We start from the raw sequence: 26335 nt of genomic DNA on the forward strand, positions 1-26335 counted from the left end.
TTTCCATATTTCCTGTTAAGGGATTTTCACCTAAGTAAGATTTTTTCATTGTTTTCTACTCTGGAAGACAAACACTACATGCAGCTACAATTTTCATTCATTTCATAGACAGACTCTGACCTTTAACCAGTCAGCCATAACAATAACTGATGGGTCTGTAATTGTGCTAAGTAATTCTTTTGTTGCTCTTTTCTTCTCTTCCCTGTAATTTTTCTTTTGAACCTGTAAAGAATAAAGGAAAAAAATAAAAGAAAAAATAAGTTCTGAATCAACAGAGCATAAGTTTAAAAAAAAAAGTCAGCAGTTTTAAAAGATCCACATACCCTGCTTAAATTAAAGCAGAGATCTTAAGATTCAATATTTTACATCTAGACATGAACATGAAAAGGCACATTTATGTCAAGTTTTCTACTAGCGGAACTTATCCTTATGGTGGTGGGCTGATAAGTGAAAGTTATCACTTCCTATCTCTAGCAGTAATGTCAATGCATGTACATCTGCTTTCCCTGTGGCAGAGCTCACATTGAGATGGTAAATAAGGGTGTGTATTAGGTTTAACTGAGCTGAACCCCCCCCCCCCCCCCGAAAAATACCTTACTGGTATTTTAAAAGGTATTTTAAAGCCAAATACAGATTAGGGAATCTGCTTTGGCTACTGATATAGCTGAGCCTGAATAAAAGCTGATATTATTCTGTTCCCCATAGGATGTAATGGAGCCAAATAAATTTTGGTTTCCCGAATGCTTACCTGAATCCCAATACCATACTGATACTGGAATTCAGGAATATTGGGAAAAACTGATATTTTTCAGGTCTAATAGACCCAAATTTTTTAAAATGATTTTTTCATGCATATCTCTAATGGTAAACTTCAGTCTGGCATGAATCACTTCACATGAATGAAAACTCCACCTCACAAAAACAGTGTAATCCTATTTCAGGTTTACATACTCTGTGAGAAGTAGGTCTGTCTGTATTACAATAAAACATTGTACAGCTTTTTTTTACATGTCCTCCATATCAGCACAAATGAAAATTATTAGGGATGGGCACGAATCAGGAAAACATGGTTTTGTCTGTGGTGTGCCTAGTTCACGAACCACAAACCATCATGAACTTGCCATATGAACCAGTTTAATTTGTGATGTGGTATAACACCCTCCTCATGAGCTAGAGGCACCAAACCAACATGGCATCTCCACCTGACTCTCCTCTACCTGCTCTCCAAGTTTGCTGAGGACTGGATTTACAGGGTCCAAGTTACAGCTCCCCAAAGAAGGTGCCTTTAGGGAAATAACAGGTGCAGATTCAGGAGGTTCTTGAGTGTATAAAATGGACCTTGTGAAAGCTAAAGACACAGGACTTGCAAGAGACCTCCCCCAATACTCCTCTATATACCCTCCAAGTTATGTAAATACTGGACGTAAGGGGGTTCAAGTTATAGCCCCCCAAAGAAGATGCCCCCACGAAAGTGCTTTTGGGGGAAATGTCAGGTGCAGGTTTAGAAGTGCAAACTGTGCACATCATCAAAAACACAGGAAATCCACTGGTGTTATCAAGGCTGCATGATTTCACTCCCTACCTCGGTTGAACTGAAGTTGCTTTGAAGTTTGGTAAACATTTTTCTTGAGTGGAGACAGCTTGTCTGGAAATTTATCAATTCATGAACCACCATGAACTGCTTAAAAGTTCATTAAAAGTTTGTGCCAACTGACATGCCACAAATTTCAGTTTGCAAAACAGAAACCAGCCAAAATTCATCACAAACTTTAGTTCATGAGCCAATCTGTACCCATCCTTAGACACATTATTCTAGAAAAACTGTGTATACTAAGGATGTAACTTATCTAGTGGAAATCATGACATTTTTTTAAACAGCGGCACTTCTTGCAACATTCTAGTGGATTATATCTTGTTTCAGTTTGTCTTTATGTTGCTTGATTCCCCTCATCACTACAATCCCCATCCCACATGGCTTTTGTCTACATAGGTTCTAAATTCCTTTTTGAATACTGAAGAGACTTCCTACTCCCCCTTCCACCGATAGAAAAGCTGGTAGGGTACAACCCAGTGTTTCTTTTAAGTTTTAGTGTTAAAAAAGCCAGTTCGGTGTAGTGGTTAAGTGCATGGACTCTTATCTGGGAGAACCAAGTTTGATTTCTCACTCCTCCATATGCACCTACTAATGTGACCATGAGTCAGTCACAAGTTCTTATAGAGCTGTTTTGCTCAAGAGCAGTTCTGGGGGAGCTCTCTCAGCACCACCTACCTCACAGGGTGCCTGTTGTGGGGAGGGAAAGGAGATTGTAAGCCACTCTGAGATTCCTTCGAATAGTAAAGGGTGGGGTATAAATCCAATCTCTTCTCTTCTTCGTTCTCATATGTACTTTCACAGTCTACTGGAAATAGCGAATAGGTAAGCATTTGGTGACTGGATGAAAAGCTGCCTTGAAAAGAAACTCACCTTAAGAGACTCCTTCTTTGTAAGTTTGACTGCAGAGGAGGAAGTGGTGGTGGTGGCGGCTGTGATCTCCTTCTCAGAGCCATTATAAAGTTTAGATTCTGACTGAAAGAATTATAGAAGAAAATAATTAAATAATACTTAAGTTCTCAGGCTGCATCTCTGTCTATGCTTCACTGTTATGTACCTGTAGTCTCAGTTCACCAAGACAGACTGGAAGCACCCTCTAATAAAAGAATAGTTTGCTTTACCAAATGACAGTCTGAAGTACAGAGTGCACAAAATTTGAGAAAACACAGTAAATGATCCTTACAAATGCAAAAATAAATAGTTTTTCTGCTCACTGCTACAAGAGAACTTACCCCTTGCCCCATCAAAACAAATACAGGGCTTCTCCAGACTAATTTTATACCTTATCCCTGGTCATGGTAGACTGCTGTTATTTAAAACCACTAAGCTTCTAGCGATCACCCCAGTAAGACACATGAAACCCACATCATTTTTTAAAAAAGTTATTAAAACCTAAGCCTTCCTTTTCAGCTAGGCAATGTGCTGCTGTGAAACTACATGCTTTTTACATTTAACAAAATCAACTACATTGATTTTGTCTTGAACATTCTGAAAATATTTTCACTGCGTCTACTGTTCAATGGGTGGAAAAAAACTAGATGAGAAAGGCAGATGAACTCTATAACAGTTCTGAAGTTGCAGAACTGTTATAGCTGTCTATCATTTACCACCGGTTGATTTTGTAGTTAGGTTAAGTCACTAGGAATTCTTCAGTAAGTATCTGCTACTGACTATAAATAAACTTTGGATCATCTACAAGGTATTTGTTTCTCTGTGTATCAAAGCACAAGTCTGAATAGCAAGATTAGCTTAATAGCAGGACTTCTAGGAACCAACAAAGATTGATAAATGAATGGAAGACTAATAGTTTCTCAAAGCCACTTTATATCTTCAGATTTAAGTTTTCAAATGGATCTCCTCTGTTTTTCAGCAAGATTCCAATATAAAATTAGCACATACAAAACTCCCTTTTCACCAGTCCCCTTTACAGCTACACTGAGGTTTCATGCTCTTTTTCTCAAGAATAGTACACACACACAAAGCTGGTGATGCTTCAGAAGCTGCTTTTCATGACTCTCAATATCTGTTTCTATTGGTATATGAAAAACACTGCCGTTTTTAAGATAAACATCCTGTGCATATATGTGTTCCAACCTGATTTTCAAAAAAAGGGCCAAACTTTATTTACACTGGACAAATAATCCAATAAGCCTCTTCAAATAAAGCATAATAGATGGTAAACCAATACTGATTCTTGGATATAAAATTTTAAACTGCAAGGTATGTGACCTAACACTGAAGCTTCATAGTGAACAGAATTCATGAGAGATTGGCTATCATTTATGCAACCCTACTTTATCAACAGCTTGTAAACAAATATCACTTAACATTCATTTAATAAAAATGACAGGTTATGTTATAATCCAGGGAATACATGTATAGGAGACTCCCCATCATCTGCTTAAATGTCCTGAAACTACAGAATAGGTGCTATTTAAATACTTCCTCATTCCCCTCAGTGTCATTTGAGGTTACTATCAAGGTTTCATGAATGATAGATAGTCTAGCCCATGGATGAAAAGGGTTGAAAGGTCATGATGCAAATAGGACCTGGCTTCTTTTCACAACATAGTAGTTAGGTACTAGCAGATTCAAAAACAACATATTGAAGATCAATTATTTAAATTTTTAAAATGCCACCAAAAATCGCAAAGCATGTACTTTTCCTAATATAGTCAGTCTGAGAAGCCTTAAAAAGATTGAGCTAGACAAACTAATTTAAATGCACTTACCTTGCTTTTTGACATAGACTGTGTAGAATCATCTTTACTTTGTAATGTGTCATCCTTTACTCTGTCAAAACCTTCAAGACAAATTGAGATGGCTACAATAAACTAGTGGACTCCATGCATCGCTAAATCACTCCACGATAATAGAGGAGAGGATGCAGTATAACAATAAATAAAATAAATTATTATTTGTTACATATAATTTATTAGTTTTTACTTAATTAATCACCCCATCCCAGCTTGGGCCAGGCTCTGGGCAATTTACCACATAATTAAAATACATAAAATTAATAACACAAAAATTAACTAAAATTGTAGAAACTCAGATGGTGCCCTATAGGTCTTCGTTAAATCCTGGACTACCAGGGAAGGAAGGAGGCAGATTTCATGCATCACTAAATAAATGAATCATATTTACTTGTAATTTTCACTATATATCTTTTGTCCACCAATTAGAATGCTACAGAATTTGAAAAGGAGAAAAATATTGTTTAAATTATGTTTCAGGGTGAAGAAAGTTTTTGTTCCCAAATCTTGTACTCACAGTTCATTCCCTAAAACAAACAAAAACAAATCCTCACAAAAATGGTAGTTGGCAGCTTCCACTTCTTTAAGTAGGCCTTAAGATTTTATCCTTTTCTTTCTGTGCTTTAGGAATTTGCAAATACTTAAATTCATATGAACATAAATGAACATATAAAGCTGCCTTATACTGAATCAGACCCTTGGTCCATCAAAGTCAGTATTCTCTACTCAGACTGGCAGCGGCTCTCCAGGGTCTCATTCCTCATTTAATGCTTTAAAAAATCCATTTACAATCCATTTACCCATTTGGGTAAGCTCAAACATTTAAAGAACAATAATTAAAATAAGTTTATTGTCAAGTAGGCTTGCCAACCTCCCGCTGGGAGCGGGGGTTCTTCCGCTTTGACAACAACTCCCCCGCTTTTAAAAATATCGGCAGCAGGAGATAAATGGCGCCTGTCATTTGGTGCTCTAGCAATTTTTCTCTATGGTACTCTATGGTAGAGTGGAGGCTAGAGCGTCACTGTGTGAAGGACTGCTGCTGTACTGCCTATCTTCCCCTTTCATTTTCTCTTTGCCTGCAGAGAAAGAGCCTGCGTGAGGGGGAGGGGGGAGAAAAGTTTGTGTGTCCGTGCGCATTCATGCACGTGTGTCTGTTTGTGAGAGAGAGCGCCTCTGCTTGTGGCTGTGTGAAAGAGAGAGAGTCTGCTGGGCCAGTGAGAGAAAAGAACATGCGTGTCTGTATGAAAGATAGAGGGAGAAAGTGCCTCCGTTTATGTCCGTATGAATGAGAGAGCCTGCCTGAGCCCCTGCACCCGCCAAAGGCCCGGCACTGGAGTCCAGTCATCACCCAAGCATGCTAGGAAGAAGCGGGGTGGTGGTGGTTAGCCTAGGTTTTCAATTGGTGAGTGCCTGTGTGAGGAAGCAAGAGCTGAAAAAGAAGGGAAGGGAGGGGGGGTGTCCTGTCCTGTTAGTAAGGAAGATTTGTAGAGCTTGCGCGATTTGTAGATCTCTTTGCTCAAACGGTGGTTGGTGTGTAAATAAACATTCCTTCCAGGCACAGAGAGAGGGGAGATCATACTGGAGATCCAGCAAACATTTTCTCATCACACAAACCTGCCCTGTGCTTTTACTGCAGAACAGAAAGGAATGAGGTGTTCTTGATGAGATTTTGAATGATGCATGAACTGATAAACTGCCTTGCACTCAACCTGTCAGCAGCAACTTCTGCAGAACTTTGCAGTAGAATACTTATTGAGAACTTTTGGGGTTGCTTTGCTTTTAAGAAGAAAAGCCTCTTCCAGAACAGGAAGTGTCAGTGGGCGTGTGTGCAGGCAAGGAGTAGTCTCCTGACGCTGTTTTGCTCTGCGACTAAGGTGCTTTGTACAGTGTTTGATTTTAAATTATTTAAGGTATCGGTTTAGAGTGCTTAAGTTTTCGTTTTATGTGCTTCTCAGCTGGGCTGGGCTAAGTGCAGTCCCAGTCTTGTGTTCTTCTGGAGACTGTTTAATTTTTCATTCAGTCTTATCTGATTTATTGCCTCCTCTGCTTTTATTGCCTTTGGCTACCCCATACTCAGCTTAACTTTGGTATATGCTGGCCCGGGTGGCTGGAACATTCTGAAGAAATTTGTCTTAATTTTTAAAACCTTATTAAAACTTTGAATCCAGTGGCACCTTTAAGACCAACAAAGTTTAATTCAAGGTATATTTTTCATGTGCAAGCATACTTCTTCAACGTATTTCCAGATTACAGAAGTCATTTTCACTTAAGAAAATGGGTGTTAAAACTTACCTAGTTTTATTTGCTAGCATTGTTTAGTTGAGTTAATTATCCTGCTCTCCTTTCCCCCTTAAGATATAGCAGTTTTTTTTTATCACAACAAACACACCAATCCTATAACAACTGGGGGGAGGGATTTTCCAGGTAAAGATCAGATAGTTTGACAGGAATTGTATTTTTGTGTGAAAAGGAAGCAATATAGTTTATTGCATTATGAATATGTTGGTTCTAGATGACATTTAAACATATTTCTAAGCAATGTTTCCTCTAAGTTGAGTTAGTGTGAGCTAGTTCAGACTTTTTAGTCTCCAGCTCACACATTTTTGTCTTAGCTCAGGAAAATGGCCCCACATGAAACTAATTTATGCAAGAGCTCATGACTTCAATGCCAATAGCTCACGAAGTAGAATTTTTGCTCACATGACCCCACAGCTTAGAGGGAACATTGCTTCTGAGTCTCAGGTGTTCTAAATGCAGTTCTGCAAATATTGCTTTGTTATTGTGTTCTTTTCTAATCCCACTAAATGGAAAAATGAATAACTGATACTTGAAAGTATTTCATGGAATTATGGCATATCTCCGGATTACAAAATCAATTTCTACTGGAGAAAATGGATGCTTTGGAGGGTGGACTTTGGGAGCATTGTAATCCACTGAGTTCCGTGTCCTCCCGAGGCTCCACCTCCAAGTCTCCAGGAATACCCCAGCTGGAGCTGACAAATCTACTCCTGCCTCTGGTCAGTGACAGGTCCGGGCAACCCTAGAGCTATTCTATTACATGATGCTAACCAGAGCTGCTTATTAGGATTTTTGGTAGGGGTGATATATGCAAACCTCCTATCCCAATTGCTAGACATAGAGGAGGACATAATATGCTCTAGTGTGCATATAAGAATTTTCTCTGGTGTGAATTATCTTAAGCTTCCAAATTGCCAAGTTCCTGAAGCAGAAAGAGCTGCAAATTCTTTTTTGTGGCAAAGGGAATGCAACTGAGAAATACCTGGCCACAGAATTACCAGAGGTATGATAATGCTACTTAGGTTTGTAATTGTGTTTGACCTGAGAAGACAGCAGTAACTAAGTCTTACTAGGTTGGGAATGGCTTCCAATGTTTAAAGGGAAAGCCCATGTCTGTTTTGAATTAAGTGACATTATTTAGCAAGCTTTCATCCAAATCTGTCCATTAGAATCTTATCATTTGAATTGAGTCTAGCACTAAAGTCTCTCTCTCCCCTCCCCCTTTAGAATCAGGTGTGCTGGAGTATCTAATAAAAGGTCTTCAATAAAAAATTCAGATTCATTACAGCACCTTGCTATATCTGATCATTTTTGCTGGGGAGAGTATATAGATTTAGTATTAGAAAAGACCCCATTTTGAAGTGAGGAGGACAGCCATTGCCCATGGGTTTGAATTTTGTAGATGGACACATTCAATTTAAGTGATGTAGAGGTGGGGTTTGATGCAGTGTGCTGGAAGTGATATAGAGGGGTGAAGTTCAGGAAGTGACATCACTTGACCTTTGACTTGGAAGTGATGTCACTTCCTTGCTCCTGGCTCCACCCCAAAGTCTCCTGGCTCCACCCCCAAAGTCCCCAGGTATTTCCTGAGTCAGACTTGGCAACCCTATTGTCAATTAGGTTATTTGAAAGAGAAAAGGCATTTTAAAATCAGTGTAATGAGAAAAAACACAACATCAAGAGACAATGTGCATGCATGCTTTACTTATACAATGCTGAAGTCATATCAAAGGTAAATTATTTATTTATATTTTATTAGATTTATATCCCACCCTAACTGCCAAGGCAGGCTCAGGGTGGCTCACAGGCCAGTTGGCAATGTAAAAGCATTGATAATAACAAAAGCATATAACAACATAAAACAATAAAACAACAATACATTAAGTGCTATCTTACAGTTATATAGATGGATAACTAGGCAGGATCCAGGGGTATCTTCACGGTCACAATTTACAACCAGTGATCTAGGCAATGTTTGTACAACTGCTCCCTCCGGTTCCGTACTCAACAATTAAATGTGAGATGGAAAAGTGAAGTCTTGTAGTCTCACAAGGCTCTAACCTCATCGGGAGCACTTGCTGCAGAACTTGGCCTTGCTGCCCACATTTCCGCAGCCCTCCTCCGCCTGGCTGCCTACCAGAAGTGCTGCGGGTGGGTGGCGGCAGGTGAGCTTGAACCCTGCCCTCCATTGCCACAGAATGCTTCCATGGCAATGGAGGATAGGCTCTGAGTGACTCTGAACGCACACACCACCCTGCCGCCCCTGCTCAGCCTTCCTCGGCCTATGCTTCTAGAAGCATGGACTTGGGAAGGCTAAGCAGGGGCATGTGGGTGTGCTCGGAGGTGCTTGGAGCCTGCCCTCCCTTGCCATGTTGCCCTGCTGCTGCCAGCACGTGGGCAGGGGTGGGAGCCAACTGACTGCAACCAGTTCTTGATCCTTCTCTCCCTCAAGACACCTGTTCAGACTGAAATCTAATTTATGGGACAGCTGATAAGTAGTCTGACAAAGATACACATTTCTAGTTCTGTATTTCTTCAGTCTACTAAGACTAACCTTTCTTCCCCCAGTGTTTACAGTCCTATATTTGTGAACGTCTGTAAACCTGAGACTGGGCATACTCAGGACAGACCCCTCCTCCAAATAGCTCTGTGCATGATGAACCCATTTTTAAAGTTTTATTTGATAAATAAATGGCTAGTTTTGAGACAGCTCCTCTTGCTATTTTTTATCCCTGTTACATAGAAAAGTGCAGTTGTGCTCCCCTTCAACACTAGTACGCTCTGGACCAAGACTGGAAGGCATAGAATAAGAAACATCATTCTGTGTTTTGGGAACTGATTAAGAAACAAGGCTAGATTCAAGGAGAACTCACAAACATTCTTTTGCCTTGTGTTATCTATATTTTATTTTTAACTCCTTTCTTGGTCCTGTATCAACTTGTATGTTGTCTGTTGTATCATGGGCACAGGCATTGTTGACCACTGAAGAATGCTGATTTGGGCTGAAACATGTTGGATGGCAATAGTTCTTTTGTATACATTGTACTTTTATGTTGTTAAATTAAGCTAAAGTTGGGCCCATAAAAGTTTTAACCATTTGATAATAAATACATGTATTTCTGATAATAGTTAGGTTTTACATATAATTTTTTATTATTGGCCTTACATTGGTTTGCCGTTAATTTTTTTTTCTTGAGTGACAGAGCAACAGCATCAGCTAGGACTTGCTCTGTTACTGTTTGACTACCCATCTTCCCTTGGATTTAAATCAATGCTAGGACAATTGGTGTTCATGCTGCCTCTAATGAGTATATCTTATCAAGCTTTTCAAAACTTCAAACTGATCAAGACAATGACTGCAGTAACCCTAAATTAATAAGATTTGGAGCATGCAAACATACAATCATAACCTGCCTCTCTATGGCAAATAATTGGAAACAAACTGCCAAACAAATAAGAAAATAGAACTTACAGAGAGTAGACAGAATAAGAGGTATACAGAAACAATACCCTTGTCAAAATAGCAAATACAAGTATTCTTGTACAAAAACTGAAAATGTTTTGTCCTCCACCCATCATATGGGTGACAACGAATCTAAATACACAGACTAACATTATCTTATTTAACTAGCTCTGCAACTGATGCCTGATGAAGAGGTCAAGGAAAATTTTTAAAACTTTCAGGATAATTAAATTGATTTTTTAAAAATCCTGTGGAAAACCACAATACAACTTTTAATGTCTAGATTGAACATCTGCAACTATATTTCCATTATCCTTCACAAGAGTAGGACTACCAAACTACCAGTATATGCATACGAGAGGTAACTGTATCTATCCAAAGCTTCACATACTACTTCTACTGCAGCAGTTTCCCAAAAAATAATCCACTATTCACTGAAAAAGGAACCTCTACCAGTTCCACATTAGCCTTTCTCCCGGTCTTGTTCTTGGCTCTCAAGTTTGCGTGGGGCAGGGAGCAAGCAGGGAACATGCAGCCCTGCTCCAAGATGCCAATGCAGAATCCAGGAAAAAGAGCTGTTGTGAGAAGCCCTGCGTAGAAAGGAGGCAAGTTGGTTGGCTGTACATTGTCTCGGTTAGTCTTAAAGCAAGAACATGCTTATTGTGTGAGAGAATTATGCATTCTCCAGAGGCTTTGCTTGATGTTTCTACTGCATTAATTCCCAATGTTGAAGAGAGATAACGATTCCACATTTAGCACTTGTCTCCCTTCTATGCAGGGCTTCTAAAGGGGGGTTGTGTTTGTTTTTAACCAGAGCTGACCCTGTTTAGCTTCCAAGATTTGAAGAGACTAGGCTAGCCTGGGTATGAAGCTATTCAATATACAGTGTGACAGTTTCTTGGTACTGATCATTAACCAAACTATACAAAAAAATCTACCACATACAAAATGTTGTAACAAAGAACAGAAAGCAGGAAAATTATATACCCAATACTGACAAATAAAATTTATAATTATATAATTATATTTTAAGCATTATCCCTTCTCTTCAAAACATTTACATCCCACTTTCCCCCCAAAAGTGTCAAAGTTGGTAAACTGTACAACAACAATTAAAAATACATTGTGTAAATGTCAGCAGTCGATAAAAAGCATATGAATGGCAATATAACTACAACTACTATGAACCACAAACACTTCTATTTCCCAAATGCCCCCTTTTTTGAAGAGTTTAGTTGATGGAACCATGAAATTTTACATAGGTCTCCTGTTTCAAGTTCTCCAGTTCCACATGACCAGACTTACGTTAAGTTGCAACTTATTTCTCACATCATCCCTCCCCACACTCCAGTAATTTGGCAACCATAACATATATAATATATATAATGCTTCCTCTCCTCAGTTATATGTGTCCAAGTCTACCAGGCACAGGGAAACTGTAGGTGAGGGTTGCCAAGATCACGTAAGAGTTCCCTCTTCCTGGGATGTGAATAGAGCTGTCTGGTGAAGAGGAAAGGCTACTGGAGTTGCAGAGAAGAGCAAAACTATGCCTGTGAAACCAGCTTATCAAGGAGCTGTTAAAAGTACTGAAACTCTACTGTGTGTGGTAACGGGAAAACAGTAACTGGGAGTCACAATGCGTTTTCAAATTCTGTCCCTTTCTACTTGCCCGGGAAGCAATGTGTCTCCATAACGCCATCACAACTTGTTGTCAAGAAAGAAAAATGAACTGGAAGCTTCCCCTCTAAACAACTATTTGGTTGTACCAGATGAGGTAGCGGCCTTTCCCCTGCTGATGGGGAATGGGTTGGGCATTCAGAATGCTTTAGCTCCAAAGTTTTAGGTTCCCATTCTACCCTGGGTTTGGCAGCTATGATATTATCATTTATTATGTCTGCAACTCTGAGTATTTTGAAACTATACTAGTAGTCTTAATTTCACCTACGTTGTGCCCATTTTCTAAGCATAGGCAGACAACATCTCAGGGTCATACTAAATCCATCTTGAGTCTCAGCAAGACAATAAATAAAATAAATGAACAATGAACAAACACACATAGATTTAGGTGATCTGTGATATGGGATGGGGCCATGTGGCAGGATAAAGAGGGGGATCTAACACTTCATCCATACAGCTTTGCTTACCAAAACACAAGCAGATAGATCCAAGTGGGCAGCCGTGTTGGTCTGAAGCAATAGATTCCCAGTTGACAAGTTGCACCTTTAAGACCAACTAAGTTTTATTCAGAATGTGAGCTTTCATATGCTCTAAGCAGACTTCATCAGACAAAATTGGAATGGCAAGCCATCCTTAAATATAGAGAAAGTGGGCAGTGAGTTGGTATGTAGTCTTATGGGAATGTTTTTAGCAGATTAAAAGAATCACCAATTGGGGTCTGTGTTTGTTAGTGTTGTTAACTGGGCTGAAACAACAGTGGAGGGTGATAAAAGGCAGATTGATGTCATTGGTGTGAAGTGCTATAAATCTGGATGTCATTCTGGCTTCGTTAGTTGTGGGTTTAAATGGAGGGCATTAGTATCTCAAGAGGTTAACATCATTATAGTTTGTCATTAGAAAAAAAGAATACATTAAAGAAAGTGGAAGATGGGTTATTATATGTAATAAGATAAACAGCCAATATTCCTGTTTGAGTATGTCAATACAAAAACCCAAAATATTCTGATAAGAACATAAGAGAAGCCATGTTGGATCAGGCCAACGGCCCATCAAGTCCAACACTCTGTGTCACACAGTGGCAAAAAATTTTGTATACACACATACACTGTGGCTAATAGCCACTGATGGACCTGTGCTCCATATTTTTATCTAAACCCTTCTTGAAGGTGGCTATACTTGTGGCCGCCACCACCTCCTGTGGCAGTGAATTTCACATGTTAATCACCCTTTGGGTGAAGAAGTACTTCCTTTTATCCGTTTTAACCTGTCTGCTCAGCAATTTCATCGAATGCCCACGAGTTCTTGTATTGTGAGAAAGGGAGAAAAGTACTTCTTTCTCTACTTTCTCCATCCCATGCATTATCTTGTAAACCTCTATCATGTCACCCCGCAGTTGACGTTTCTCCAAGCTAAAGAGTCCCAAGCGTTTCAACCTTTCTTCGTAGGGAAAGTGCTCCAGCCCTTTAATCATTCTAGTTGCCCTTCTCTGGACTTTCTCCAATGCTATAATATCCTTTTTGAGGTGCGGCGACCAGAACTGCACACAGTACTCCAAATGAGACCGCACCATCGATTTATACAGGGGCATTATGATACTGGCTGATTTGTTTTCAATTCCCTTCCTAATAATTCCCAGCATGGCGTTGGCCTTTTTTATTGCAAACGCACACTGTCTTGACATTTTCAGTGAGTTATCTACCACGACCCCAAGATCTCTCTCTTGGTCAGTCTCTGTCAGTTCACACCCCATCAACTTGTATTTGTAGCTGGGATTCTTGGCCCCAATGTGCATTACTTTGCACTTGGCCACACTGAACCGCATCTGCCACGTTGACGCCCACTCACCCAGCCTCAACAGATCCCTTTGGAGTTCCTCACAATCCTCTCTGGTTCTCACCACCCTGAACAATTTAGTGTCATCCGCAAACTTGGCCACTTCACTGCTCACTCCCAACTCTAAATCATTTATGAACAAGTTAAAGAGCAAGGGACCCAGTACCGAGCCCTGCGGCACCCCACTGCTTACCGTCCTCCACTGCAAAGACTGCCCATTTATACTCACTCTCTGCTTCCTATTACTCAGCCAGTTTTTGATCCACAAGAGGACCTGTCCTTTTACTCCATGACTCTCAAGCTTTCTAAGGAGCCTTTGATGAGGAACTTTATCAAAAGCTTTCTGGAAGTCAAGGTAAACAACATCTATTGGGTCTCCTTTGTCCACATGCTTGTTCACCCCCTCAAAGAAATGTAACAGGTTAGTGAGGCAAGATCTTCCCTTGCAGAACCCATGCTGAGTCTTCCTCATCAGTGTGCCTACTCATTCTGTCCTTGATAATGGTTTCTACCAACTTTCCCGGTATTAAAGTCAGACTGACTAGCCTGTAATTTCCCGGGTCTCCTCTGGAACCTTTTTTAAAGATGGGGGTGACATTTGCTACCTTCCAGTCCTCAGGAACGGAGGCAGATTTCAATGAAAGATTACAGATTTTTGTTAGAAGATCCACAAGTTCAACTTTGAGTTCTTTCAGAACTCTCGGATGTATGCCATCCGGACCCGGTGACTTATTAGTTTTTAATTTGTCTATCAGTTGTAGGACCTCCTCTTTTGTCACCTCAGTCTGACTCAGGTCTTTCAATACCCCTTCCAAAATTAGTGGTTCTGGGGCGGGCAAAAAGTTCTCATCTTCCACAGTGAAGACGGAGGCAAAAAATTCATTTAGCTTCTCAGCCATTTCCCTATCCTCCTTCAGTAATCCGTTTACCCCATGGTCATCCAAGGGCCCCACTGCCTCCCTGGCTGGTTTCCTACTTCTAATATATTTGAAGAAAGTTTTATTGTTGGTCTTTATGTTACACTGATACACTGTTCTAAAAGAGAAATACATTCTAGTTTGCCATTAGAAAAAAGGGTACATTAAAATATAGTTGGAGATGGGTTAGTGTACGTAATGAGATAAACAGCTCATATCCCTTATTTGAGTGTATCAATACAAAAAAAAATATTCTGATACACTGTTCTAAAAGAGAAATACATTGGAATACTGTAGATGTATAGCTATACTCAGTGAGAGTTGGTTTAGTATATGTAGTGAGATAAAAAACCAATATCCCTGTTCAGTCCTGGGGAGGTGTTTGTCCCAAGTTTCATGATAATTTGTAATTCAGCAATTTCTCTCTCCATGCTGTTCTTGAAGTTCCTTTGCAGTAAAACAGCTACTTTGAGGTCACCCATTGCTGAATTACAAATTATTATAAAACTTGGGACAAACACCTCCCCAGGACTGTTTTTATCACCTTCCACTGTTGTTTCAGCCCAGTTAAAATACTAACTAACAAACACAGACTCCAATTTGTGATTCTTTTAATCTGCAAAAACATTCCCATGACTCTACATACCAACTCACTGCCTACTTTTTCTGTATTTAAGGATAGCTTGCTCCAATTTTGTCTGATGAAGTCTGCTTAGCGCACACGAAAGCTTACATTCTGAATAAAACTTAGTTGGTCTTAAAGGTGCATTTGTCTATGCTTTGTTCCAAAACACAAGCAGTCTGTGTTATTATCTCTCAAAAGGAAAAAGGCAACTATTTTTAAAATTAGGAGCATACAACCACAGATCTTGCAGCATCTTATCTATAGTCACAATATTCTGTTATGATGCATACTACTTACTGTTTACAGTTGCAAAATTAAGGGTACTTGGAATAAATCCTACTGAAAGAAGAAAAGTGCATTTTTATACCCTGCTTTTCTCTACCTTAAGCAGTTTCAAAGTGGCTCCCTTCCTCTCTCCCCAACAGGCACCTTGTAAGATAAGTGGAGCAGAGAGAATTCTGGTAGAACTGTGAATGACCCAAGGTCACCCAGCAAACTTCATGTGGAGAAGTAGGGAATCAAACCTGGTTTTCCAGATTAGAGTCTGCTGCTCTTAATCACTATATCATGTTGAAAGGAATATAACTTACTTCTGTGGAAATATGGTTATAACTGGGTCCCAAAACTGAGATCCTGAAATGCTTATTTGGGAGTAAATTTTATTTAAATCAAAGAATTGCACTCAAGTGTAGTAACCAGGACAGTCATTTTCTTTTTATCTACAGCTACATTCTATAAAAGGTAAGACAGAATGCTTTATTTTGGTCAAAGGAAACTGGGGCAATTCATATTTGGAATTTCCACATTAAATCCTTGATATAAAGTAATCTACTGCTGGAGCACAAACATTAGAGATAGGAGGATACAAGCAAGTTGCATCAGAAAGATACAAGCAACATCATGCAAGATCATTCAATTTCTTTGCTATTCCATGGCACTTGCAAGGAGTAGACAGTTGTTACAGAATACACAATTAAGTGCTTTAAGTATGCAAATCAGGCTGCCTAGATTTAGGACTTGACATGTGACAACACTTTGGCGCTCAGCACAGAATGAGGACAGAAGACAAACTGAATTAATTTGATTTCCACATACCAAGAATCCATTTGTGCTTAATTTTAAAGCAATCATGTCTCTACCTAGCTTATTCCCAATTACTGTGGCTCCTAAAAACCTGGCACAACAACAACAAAATGGTCATTACTAGATCCCTACAATGAAACAACATTAGAACAATCTATTGCCATGATCTATTAGTTCTTTGAAATCTCAACTTCCATTTTTCAAAGTCAGTCTTTAGCCCTTTAAGTTGCACAGATCCTCTAATGGGGGCGGGGGGGGGGATAGTAAAAGCAGGGTACTAAGGCAAGGCATATGGTGCTGGTATGGCCAGGACCATCAAAATACACTTTCTTTCATCAAATAATCCCTATAGTAATGGCCAATAGGACTCTCAATTCTCTGGAAAAAATCATCAACAAGGGTAGTACATCAGTTAGAGGAGTGATTTCAATTATATACAATTTATTAAATAGTTCAGATTGGTCAAAGACATCTAGTCAACAATTAGGCAGGCAGAAGGATTGTAGCATTATAATAAAAGACGACCAATGGGAGCAAATCTGGACATCATCTTTATTTAATTCTAAATCTTATTTATTTTTGTTTACAAAATTACAAGCTTTTTACTAGGTGATATGTAACTCCTTCCAGGCTCTTCAGAGGTAAAGTAAAAGTCAATCCAAACTGCTGGAAAGGTTGTGGTTTGACGGGAACTTTTATTCACTGTTGGTGGGAGTGCCCCGAGATCAAAACATTTTGGAAAATTATCCTAGAGAAAATAACAGAAATCACAGGACTCACAATTCCGTTTACTCCTGAATCACTGCTACTAAACTTTTGGCCTTATTTAAAATTAACGGTTTTACAAAAAGAATTGTTGGCATTATTATTGTTAGCAGGAAAAGTAGTTATAGCCAGCTGCTGGAAGAAACCTAAAGTGCTTAAGTTAACTTGTTGGTTTAATAAAGTTTGGGACATCTTAATACAGGATAAGTTGGCAACCAGTATCACTCTACAAGAGAATGTTAAAGCAGGGGATTGGTTTATTGAAAAATGGTTTAAATTCCTTGAATATGTAAATAAGAAGGAGGATAATGAGGGTAAAATTCCCCTCAAGTATTTTAACATTATGTTATATTGAATTCTGCGTAATTCCCAAGCTTGAACTCTGGGGAAGTTTGGAAGATATGTACCTTAACAGAAGTTTATACTGCTGTCTGTCATGTGAAAGTGACTGTATATATTTTGCCTAACTAGTATATTGATTAGATTGGCTATATGCATGTTATTGTTATTTTTATGTTTTTATGGTAAAAATTTTAATAAAAAGTTTAAATTGGGAAAAAAAATACACTTTCTCATCCATACAACATGTTCCAAAAAGACTGTTAACAAACCATGTTTGGGCAAGATCATATCCAAGCAGGGGAAAACCCCAAAAAATAGATTATTGGCAATGACATAATGTGGATGTGCCAAAACAAACAAACCCCACCCCAAAACCACATGGTCCAGTTTGGATACCAAATGTTTGCACGTGGAAGCAAACTAAACATCAGACCATTTTGTTTTACAATCTATAAATTGCATGTATTTAAAGCCTACACAGGCTAACTGCTTTGTTTTGCTGTTTGAAGCAAAGGCTGAAATCTGTGGTATTTGCTTAGGATATTAATAAAGCAAATAGGGCATTAAATGCCAGAAGCCTCAGGTTCCTAAAATTAATTTGAATTTCAAATGTGCCCATTTCAAAGTCTCTGCTTGTTCAAATACAAATGGTTTGACTTAATGAAGGCTTCCAGAATGCATGCTTTGCCCATTATTAGAAAGGCAATAAAGTCAATTAAATCACACAAGCTGTTAAGAATGAACATGAACCACATGCCAACTACTGATATAACAGTTGGAAATATTAACACTTTATGTTTTTTTAGATAATTTACTTTAATTATACACTCTAAGTAAAGTTGATACATAATAAGCCGCATTACCCATAGTTATGTTTAAGATCCAACATAGATAGTAACTCACATAAATGTAAGGCTCAGAGTCAAAGAATTCAATTAACTATAGCAACCTAAGTAATTTTTTGTGCTTTAATGGCTTCTGGATTCTTCCGCACATATGATCAAAGCTATGTAAACTTCAGACTGAAAAGTTTAAAATTCCATAACAAGAAAAACTTAATTATGTGGCCTATAGTAATTAAGCAAAAGCCAATTGAATTATGTGGCCTGCAGTAATTAAGCAAAAGCCAATCTGTATAATTCATTGTGGTTTTGCTAATCATGGGGAGAAGAAAAATCTTTTGCTTGTAATTTAATTATATAAAATGAATATGATTACCAATTAACTAGAAAAAGAGTTATTATTTTCAATTGCATAGCTTTCACATACAATTAGGGGGAGGTGTGAGGGGAGGTATCTGTGAATTTCCCACATTGTGCAGGAGGTTGGACTAGATGACCCTGGAGGTCCCTTCCAACTCTATGAGTCTATAAAAGTAATTAAGTGATAACATTATTAAGCACACACACACTGCTTTACTCCTGGTTCAATTTCACAGAATTTTTTAGTTTCTAAACATCATCATTTCTATCCTTAGCTACTCAGGGCTTTCTTTTCTTTCACCAAAAGAAACAAATTACCCTGTTTGGAATGAATGCAGAAAATGGCAACAAGGAGAACTGCAGTGCCAAGGAAACTCAAGAAGCTTCCAACCCCACTTCAAAAGTTTGTAGACCCTTCAACGATAAAGCTAATTCATCTCCAAGTATTCAATGTTTTATTAATTGTAACAAGAACGAATTTCATATTTACAGTATACTTCCATTCTTTCAAGACTGATTAAGTGATGGAAACCCAACTTCCTTTCATATAAGCAGTTCTACATTATTTAATAACAAAAATGATGCAATAGAGATTTAATTTAGCCCAATTACATTTTTAAAAACTGAAGGCTGTATAAAGCTGTTAAAAATAATCTAGTTCAGATTTCTGAAAGTATCTATACAAAATTGGCAATTGTAGTATTTACTTTAAAAGGACTCTGTGGTGATCCAAGTGTACAATGACTTCTTTCCAGCTGAAAAAATATGCTACTCATGTAAAGTACTTTCCTAATTATCAAGGATAAATTAATGTTTGAATCTGTGGTGGATTGCCTGAATTTATATGAAGCCTGAAGAAAGAGCTTCTTCAGAAGACCATCTTAACAAATGGTTTTTAAAAGGCAGTATTTGGAACAAATATTGAAAAAATTTTGTGACAACATACAACACAAAAAAGCGAGACAAAACAAACCTCGAAAGATTGGAGTAAGTTCATTGTATCCTCCGAATGAAGCATTCCGGATAAGTTTTCGACCTTCAGCTCGTGTAGGAAGTGAAACCCCAGCACATGAAGAAAACCTACGACGCAGTGGAACCTCTTCCTTCATGAGTAAGATGTTCTGTATAATGATTATTGTCATTCAGAAGGCTGATTAACATTAGCTTGATAAAACAATGTTGCAGACAGAGCCTTTCCCCTCACATTCTGATCAGCAACATGCAAGAAAGAGACACATGGATAAAGTGCCCATTTGGAATGAGAAAATATGCCAGAGGGTATTGAAGTCAGCAATAAAGCCAAGAAAAATTTATAAATTCAAGGGACTGTCAGAGTCTCAGTAAGCTTAAAATGGTGCTGTACATTCCTCTGCTGCTGATATTAACGTCACTAAGTGAATCCCAAATCAAACTATCTGCTCACAAGTTCTGTAAGCATCAGCCAACTATCTTGACAAAGTCTCAAGTCTTTCAGGATTAAGAGGAACGTTTTTCAAAGCCTGATCTTTCAAACCCTATTTAAATGCACATAGAGAGCATCCAATGACCTGGTATGTATAGATTTCTAAAACTACCAAAAAAGAAAAAGTAAACATTCACCAACCACATGGATAGTCTAAATCCTATCATGTCACCCTGTAGGAGTAAAGTTCAGCTTCTCTCCCTCCAATTCCTGCTTTTCCAGCCACAGAGAAAAATAGAATTGCACAAAAATCCCCAAACAAGGCTCCTGCATCTCCCATTAGTTCTTGTTTTATATGCACCTATTTAAAGGTAATGCTTGCATCAGTTTGTAACTGGAGCCATGGTTTCATTTCTCATGCATACAAATGCACTAAACTGTGGCACGAGCTTGAATAATGAAAAATAACAGAGATATTATTTTAGGTAATTAATTAACATTCGTTCTGCTTCTGTATGCCTTGTGGACTGTAACACAAATTGACTGACTGAATAACAGAAAGGTGCTCTAATATTTAGAAAACAACTTGTAGTTTTGCAATTCATTATAATAATGCACATTAACAGAGAGAGAGAAAGCTCTCAAGTCTCAGGGCTGAACAAGAGCAGCATACGGTTTCCTGGTAACACTAATACAGGGATGGGACACTTACAGGAGAATCACTGGTGGGAGTTGCTTATCCCACCCCCAAAAATTTTCATTCAAATGCTTCCCAGGTATTTTTAATTTACTTTCTCTACACACCAGGCTTTGAGCCCCATACTAGGCGGAGGGGGTGGAGTCTAGCATTCCATTTGCAAGAGAAAACAAGGAGGGCCTTTTCTTGTGATATCCAACCTTCTACTAATGTGTCTGCCTTGCATTCTTATTAGAATTATAAGCATGAGTTTATTTAGTTTAAAATAAAGACTAGGAAATATTAGAGAAACATTCAAGATGTGTTTATCTGAAATAAAGACATCAAAACACAGGATTAAGTGGATTAATGGGAATGAGTCTGTTAATGTTGCTGGTTATACTAAATGAGATATGGTGATGTCATAGAATAATTAGCAGATTATATTTCCTAGTGTTTCAATCAGATTAGAATTGTTTTATGCTACAATATTGCCTAATCAGAATATTATTTTACAATATTGCCTAATGTGCATCATCATTCAATATTTTTCCTAAATTCCATTACTGAGGCCTATTTGAGTTATAAGGCGCTCTAATTGTGGGGCTTGATGAGGCAGTGTGGCCTCATGCCCAGACCTTGTTCACAATGAATCTCACTGGACCACATCACTTTGTATGGAATACTACTTGAATAGTGTTGCCTCTTTCTCATACACCAATTTCTATACATAGCTTTGTAGAAGAAGCAAAGCTGCAGTGTAATGGTCCAGCTCAGGAAGTGACTCTTACTAGAAATAGTCATTCCTACATACATTATCTTGTTGCTTAAATATATATGTTTGCATACATTGTTCTGCCCCCTCTTCCTCATTCTGTAATCCCAACCCAACTGAACTATTTTATCTTATAAGGAATCTTTGCTGTTAAATTAAAATGTCATGTCTTCAAATATGCTTACTGATTTACAGAAGGTATTTATCATATCTGCCTTGGGTCTCTGTGAGAAAGGCTTGGTATTATTAGTCTAGATTAAAACCCTTCCTGACAGCTGTTTCTCTATATGCAGATACTATTGGGTAGGAAAGAACATTCAGCAGTGAGAATTCCCAATTGTAGTCCAGCATAGCCCAGACACAAGTTTATAGTCTTACAACAACAACAACTTTTATTTGTATCCCGCCCTCCCCGCTGGAGCAGGCTCAGGGCGGCTAACATGATTCATACATTGATTATACAAAATTGAATAAAACTACATTTAACAGTTTAATTAAAATTCTGGTTAAATTTTTAAAATTAATAAAAGTGCTAATGCTATGTTTACTTTTATGATGGCGGTTTTCTTAACAATTTCCTTCTTCTTCAGCGAAAGCCAATCGGAAGAGGATGGTCTTACAGGCCCTGCGGAACTGTTCAAGGTCCCGCAGGGCCCGTATTTCCTCTGGAAGTTGGTTCTATAGGCTTGGAGCCATAGAGGAGAAAGCCCGGTTACGGTTGCTTTGCAGCTTCACCTCTTTCGGTCCGGGAATGGTCAACAGGTTTTTCCCGGCCGACCTCAGTGCTCTCTGGGGTTCATACGGGGAGAGACGGTCCCTAAGGTAGGCAGGTCCTCGACCATATAGGGCTTTAAAGGTAATGACCAGCACTTTGTAACGAACCCGGTATACAACTGGCAACCAGTGCAGTTCGCGTAGCCCAGGCTGTATGTGCTCCCACTTGGGGAGCCCCAACAGCAGTCTAGCCGCCACGTTCTGCACCAGCTGCAGCTTCCGGGTTCGGTACAGAGGCAGCCCCATGTAGAGGGCATTACAGTAATCCAGTCTCGAGGTGACCGTTGCATGAATCACCGTTGCCAGATCTTGATGCTCTAGGAAGGGAGCCAGCTGCTTTGCCCGCCTTAGATGGAAAAAGGCTGACTTGGCAGTGGCTGCAATCTGGGCCTCCATTGATAGTGAAGGCTCCAGTAAGACTCCCAGGCTCCTGACCCGGCACGCCGCTTTCAGCGGCGCCCCATCGAAGACAATGACAATTAGACAATGACAATTAGACTCTGAAGATTGGATCCTATCCTTTTTTCCACTTATGGAAGGCATGATTACTTGTGAAATGGGGGAGGGAGATTTTTGGCAACCCATTCCTACAGCAGTTCTCCATTTCATCCCTATATTGTTTCTGGGGGATATAGGAGACAAGTAGGGAAGCTGCCCTTCACCTAGCATCATTCTGCTCATGCAGGATTGGATGAACACTTCGGTTATAAGCATTATAGAAAAACACAGCAGTATCTTTGACATATATCTTAGTTTTCAAGTTGACAGATGTTTATCAGCCATTGCCCCTGCACCTAGCTTCGCCAAGTATGTCACCCTTTTCTCCTAACAGATGTATGTGGGATGTAAACATGAAAGGGAAGATGGATCATTCAAGGCATCAACAAAAAGGAGAAGTAAGATTTGATAGAAAGAGAGCCTGAGAGTGACCCTCACTTCCCCTTCCCACTCCCATTTCATACACCACCTCCCTTCTCTCATGCCTTGCTTCCTTCTCATTTCCTTTCCTTCCTGCATCTCACTTTATCCCCACCTTTGCTTCCTCTTTTACTGTGTCACTATGCTCCAAAATCTATACAACAAGAAAAGATAACCAAATATAACATGGTTTCCACAACATATTCCTAGTCAAATGGGGGGGGGGGGGGTGTCTTTGCATACCTTTTGCTGCGAAGTACACTGAGACCTAACAGCTTTCAAAATCACTGTTAATATTTTCTTCAGAGACCAATGCTTCCCACAGTATTGGTTCCCATTTGGTTTACAAAGATTCAGGCTTGGTATTTATTATTCATTTTTTTTCTTTTTTACTCATATTGAGCTGAATAGCATAAACCTCATAAAAACTGTAATGTTTCTACAACTCAATCAGACTTGTTTAACACACACATACTTCAAAAGTGGAGTTTAATGTAATGTTACAGGGAAAAGCTCCAAACAATAAACACAAGCTGTAAAAAGAGTAAACCCTCCCAACATCATTCTGAAGTAAGCTCAATTGCAAATACAAGATATCTGAAGCTGATATCATGCTATTAACAGCAAACATTGTTTTGCTGCAGCAACAGTATCAGACATTAGAACATGTCTGAGATGGCTCCCAGAATCAACTAATTCTATAGAAGCAATTGTATGGTGTTTAGGAGAGATTTTTTGGTCCCTCTGCTGTGATGACATTTTGAGTGTAATCCGATCAGACAGAACCCCTATACGTTTTGTTAAATCAACAAAGCTAACCTAAAAGAAAGCTGTAAATAACTTCCCAGTTCCATACATGAACTGGCAACATGTGGTCCTACTCAAAGAATGCATTTGTCTGGAAAACAAAATGAGCTGCTTGTAGCTGTCAAGGTACAGCTGCATAATATGCAATTTAGACAGCACGAATTGCTAAACCCATTTCTCTCCTATGAAAGCACATCTGTTAAGAGGTATACTTGCCTTCAGAGATGTGTCCAAGTCCCAGAATGGAAATCCAAATCACGAAAAAATTATATTATAAGAACAAGTTAATGTCTTACAATAGATAAATTAATATTTTCTAGCTTGGTCATTAGACAGTATCAAAGCACGCTCAGTTCTTGATGAGGCACAATTCCTTTCCCCTTCAGTACATCGGGTTACAGCTCAGGCACTTTAATAAAGGCAGCCTGCAGCTTATTACGTCTCACTTGGCTGTAGACTTGCATCTCAGCTGCTCTGTTTGCTAGCTCCTCCCATACACTTGTTGACTACTCAGGTTTCAGTTATTTTAGCCCAAGCACCTTCTCTAAATTGCCAAGAGCAACAGAATAGAGGCAGCAGATTAGACTCAAGGAAAGCTTGCAATGGAAAATTAGACTTTTTAAAATTAATAATCACCACAGTAAGCCTATTACCATATATAGATTACTGATTAAAATATGTTACAAAGAAACAGGGAGAACCTTCTGAATATAGGTAGCTCTTTAAGATCATATCTAAACTTAGCTGTTGTGATGCTTAATACAAAGAGACAGAGGATACACCAACTTCAGAGTTGATGCATTACTCAAAATCAATTTGGGACAGAAACCCTAAAACCTTATTAGGGCCCAAAAGTGCCACCTGGAATGTCTGGGGCCTTAGACCCTTGGGGTTTACACTGGAACAAGTCATTCATCTTCATTCCACATTGGACCATCCTGACATACCTAATCCTTTTTAAACAATAGGAAAATGTGTTGGAAAAAGACCCACTATCATGAAAGTTAGAATTATTAATGAGTACTTGGGGGGGGGGGCTACCATTTTAGTAATTTATTTAATAGTAAAGTTAGCTTGACATCAGAAGCTTTGCATTGGACTGAAGCAACCAGTTAATCAATCTTACAGAGCTGACTGGCTTAGGTCAGATTCCATTTATCAAAAATACCTGGACATTTGGGATTCTCCCTGGGTCTTCTGTGGAAACTGAGGTCCACAGAAAGTTGGGTAGGTATTAAAGATTCCAATGCTTATCACTGCAAGAAACTCTGCACATGATCTGAAGAATCTACTACAGCCTAGGTAAAATGTAACTAATTAAGTTAGACTATTACTTTTAATTCGTAAGTTTTGTGATCTCAATGTGGTAATTAAATAAATCTTAGTATTCATGTGAGTTATTGAATGTAACACAACTGCTTTATTGCAACAAACTTCAGACTAACACAGAAACTGAAAGCAAGAAAAGAGGGCAGTCCAGAGAGTGGAGTTTTCCTCCAAAACATAATCAGGTCCCAGTTAACTCTTTATAATCAACTTTTCTACATCCCTCTCCAAGTTTTTTCTTCTTCTTTAGTAATCACCCAAATAACCACGAGATCTTTCTCTTGCTGGATAGTAGTGTGCTTCCACTACATCATTATCCCTAGGTTTGGAAAAGTCAGTTTCTTCAGCATTTTCCCTAATTGGTGACCTGGAAGGGAGCATCAACTTACAGGGGGCATCTCTAAATTCCACAGGGACTCTGATCAATCCTGTTCCTCTCCCACTTCCACAGACTCTTGCACATCAGTTCTCCTGCACATATGGTCTTGATGTTGCCTGATTACTCAGCCATCTGGTAGACCAATGTCAAAAGACAGAGGCCCTATCTGTGCTTGAATCCTACCTGGGATCCAGATAGGTTGGGAGGTACTAAAACTGTTGGTGTAGACATGATCCTGTATGCCAAGTCTCTATCTTTACCATGGTTGTCATGGTTACGTTTTTGAAGAGTTTGTTTCCTCTTCTATTATGTAACACATTAAATCCAGGTGGGTCCATAACCTCCTTCCCATCAACAATTCAGCTGGACTCACCCCATGGTTTTTTTTTTTTGGGGGGGGGGCTGATTCTATATTTCAAGAGAAAATGAAACAGCCTGGTTTCCAAATTCCCACAAATCATCTTTTTCATTCCTTCTTTGAAAGTTCTAATGGCTCTCTCAGCTAAGCCATTTGAAACTGGATGACATGGAGAATGTTTGAATGTGTTTAATTACATTCTTCTGCAGGAACTCCTTAAACTGGCTGGTAAAATCTGGTTCATTATCTGTGACAGTACCACTGAAAGTCCATGACTAACAAAGGTCTGTCAAAGTTTGTCACCTGTTAGAGCTGAGGTTGTGGAGTTCACTGGATGGGCTTACATCCACTTGGAGCAGGCATCTGCT

General features: G+C 39.0%; 1 protein-coding gene across 4 annotated transcripts in view; it reads right to left on the reverse strand.

Moving 5' to 3' along the window:
* The window catches only part of OSBPL8 (oxysterol binding protein like 8), a 177507-nt gene that overhangs the window by 51496 nt on the left and 99676 nt on the right, over positions 1 to 26335 (reverse strand). For 2 of the 4 annotated variants that reach the window (XM_060245108.1, XM_060245111.1), the window contains 3 exons: positions 4324 to 4415; positions 2465 to 2566; positions 121 to 222 (listed from right to left, as the gene is read on the reverse strand). In XM_060245108.1, coding sequence (XP_060101091.1) covers positions 121 to 222; positions 2465 to 2566; positions 4324 to 4415 — 296 coding nt within the window. Of the gene's footprint in view, positions 1 to 120; positions 223 to 2464; positions 2567 to 4323; positions 4416 to 19525; positions 19674 to 26335 lie in introns of all 4 variants that reach the window. The other 2 variants (XM_060245110.1, XM_060245109.1) reach the window with 2 other exon arrangements.

Source organism: Heteronotia binoei, chromosome 8 (assembly GCF_032191835.1).
Source record: "Heteronotia binoei isolate CCM8104 ecotype False Entrance Well chromosome 8, APGP_CSIRO_Hbin_v1, whole genome shotgun sequence".
NCBI classification, from domain to species: Eukaryota; Metazoa; Chordata; class Lepidosauria; order Squamata; family Gekkonidae; genus Heteronotia; species Heteronotia binoei.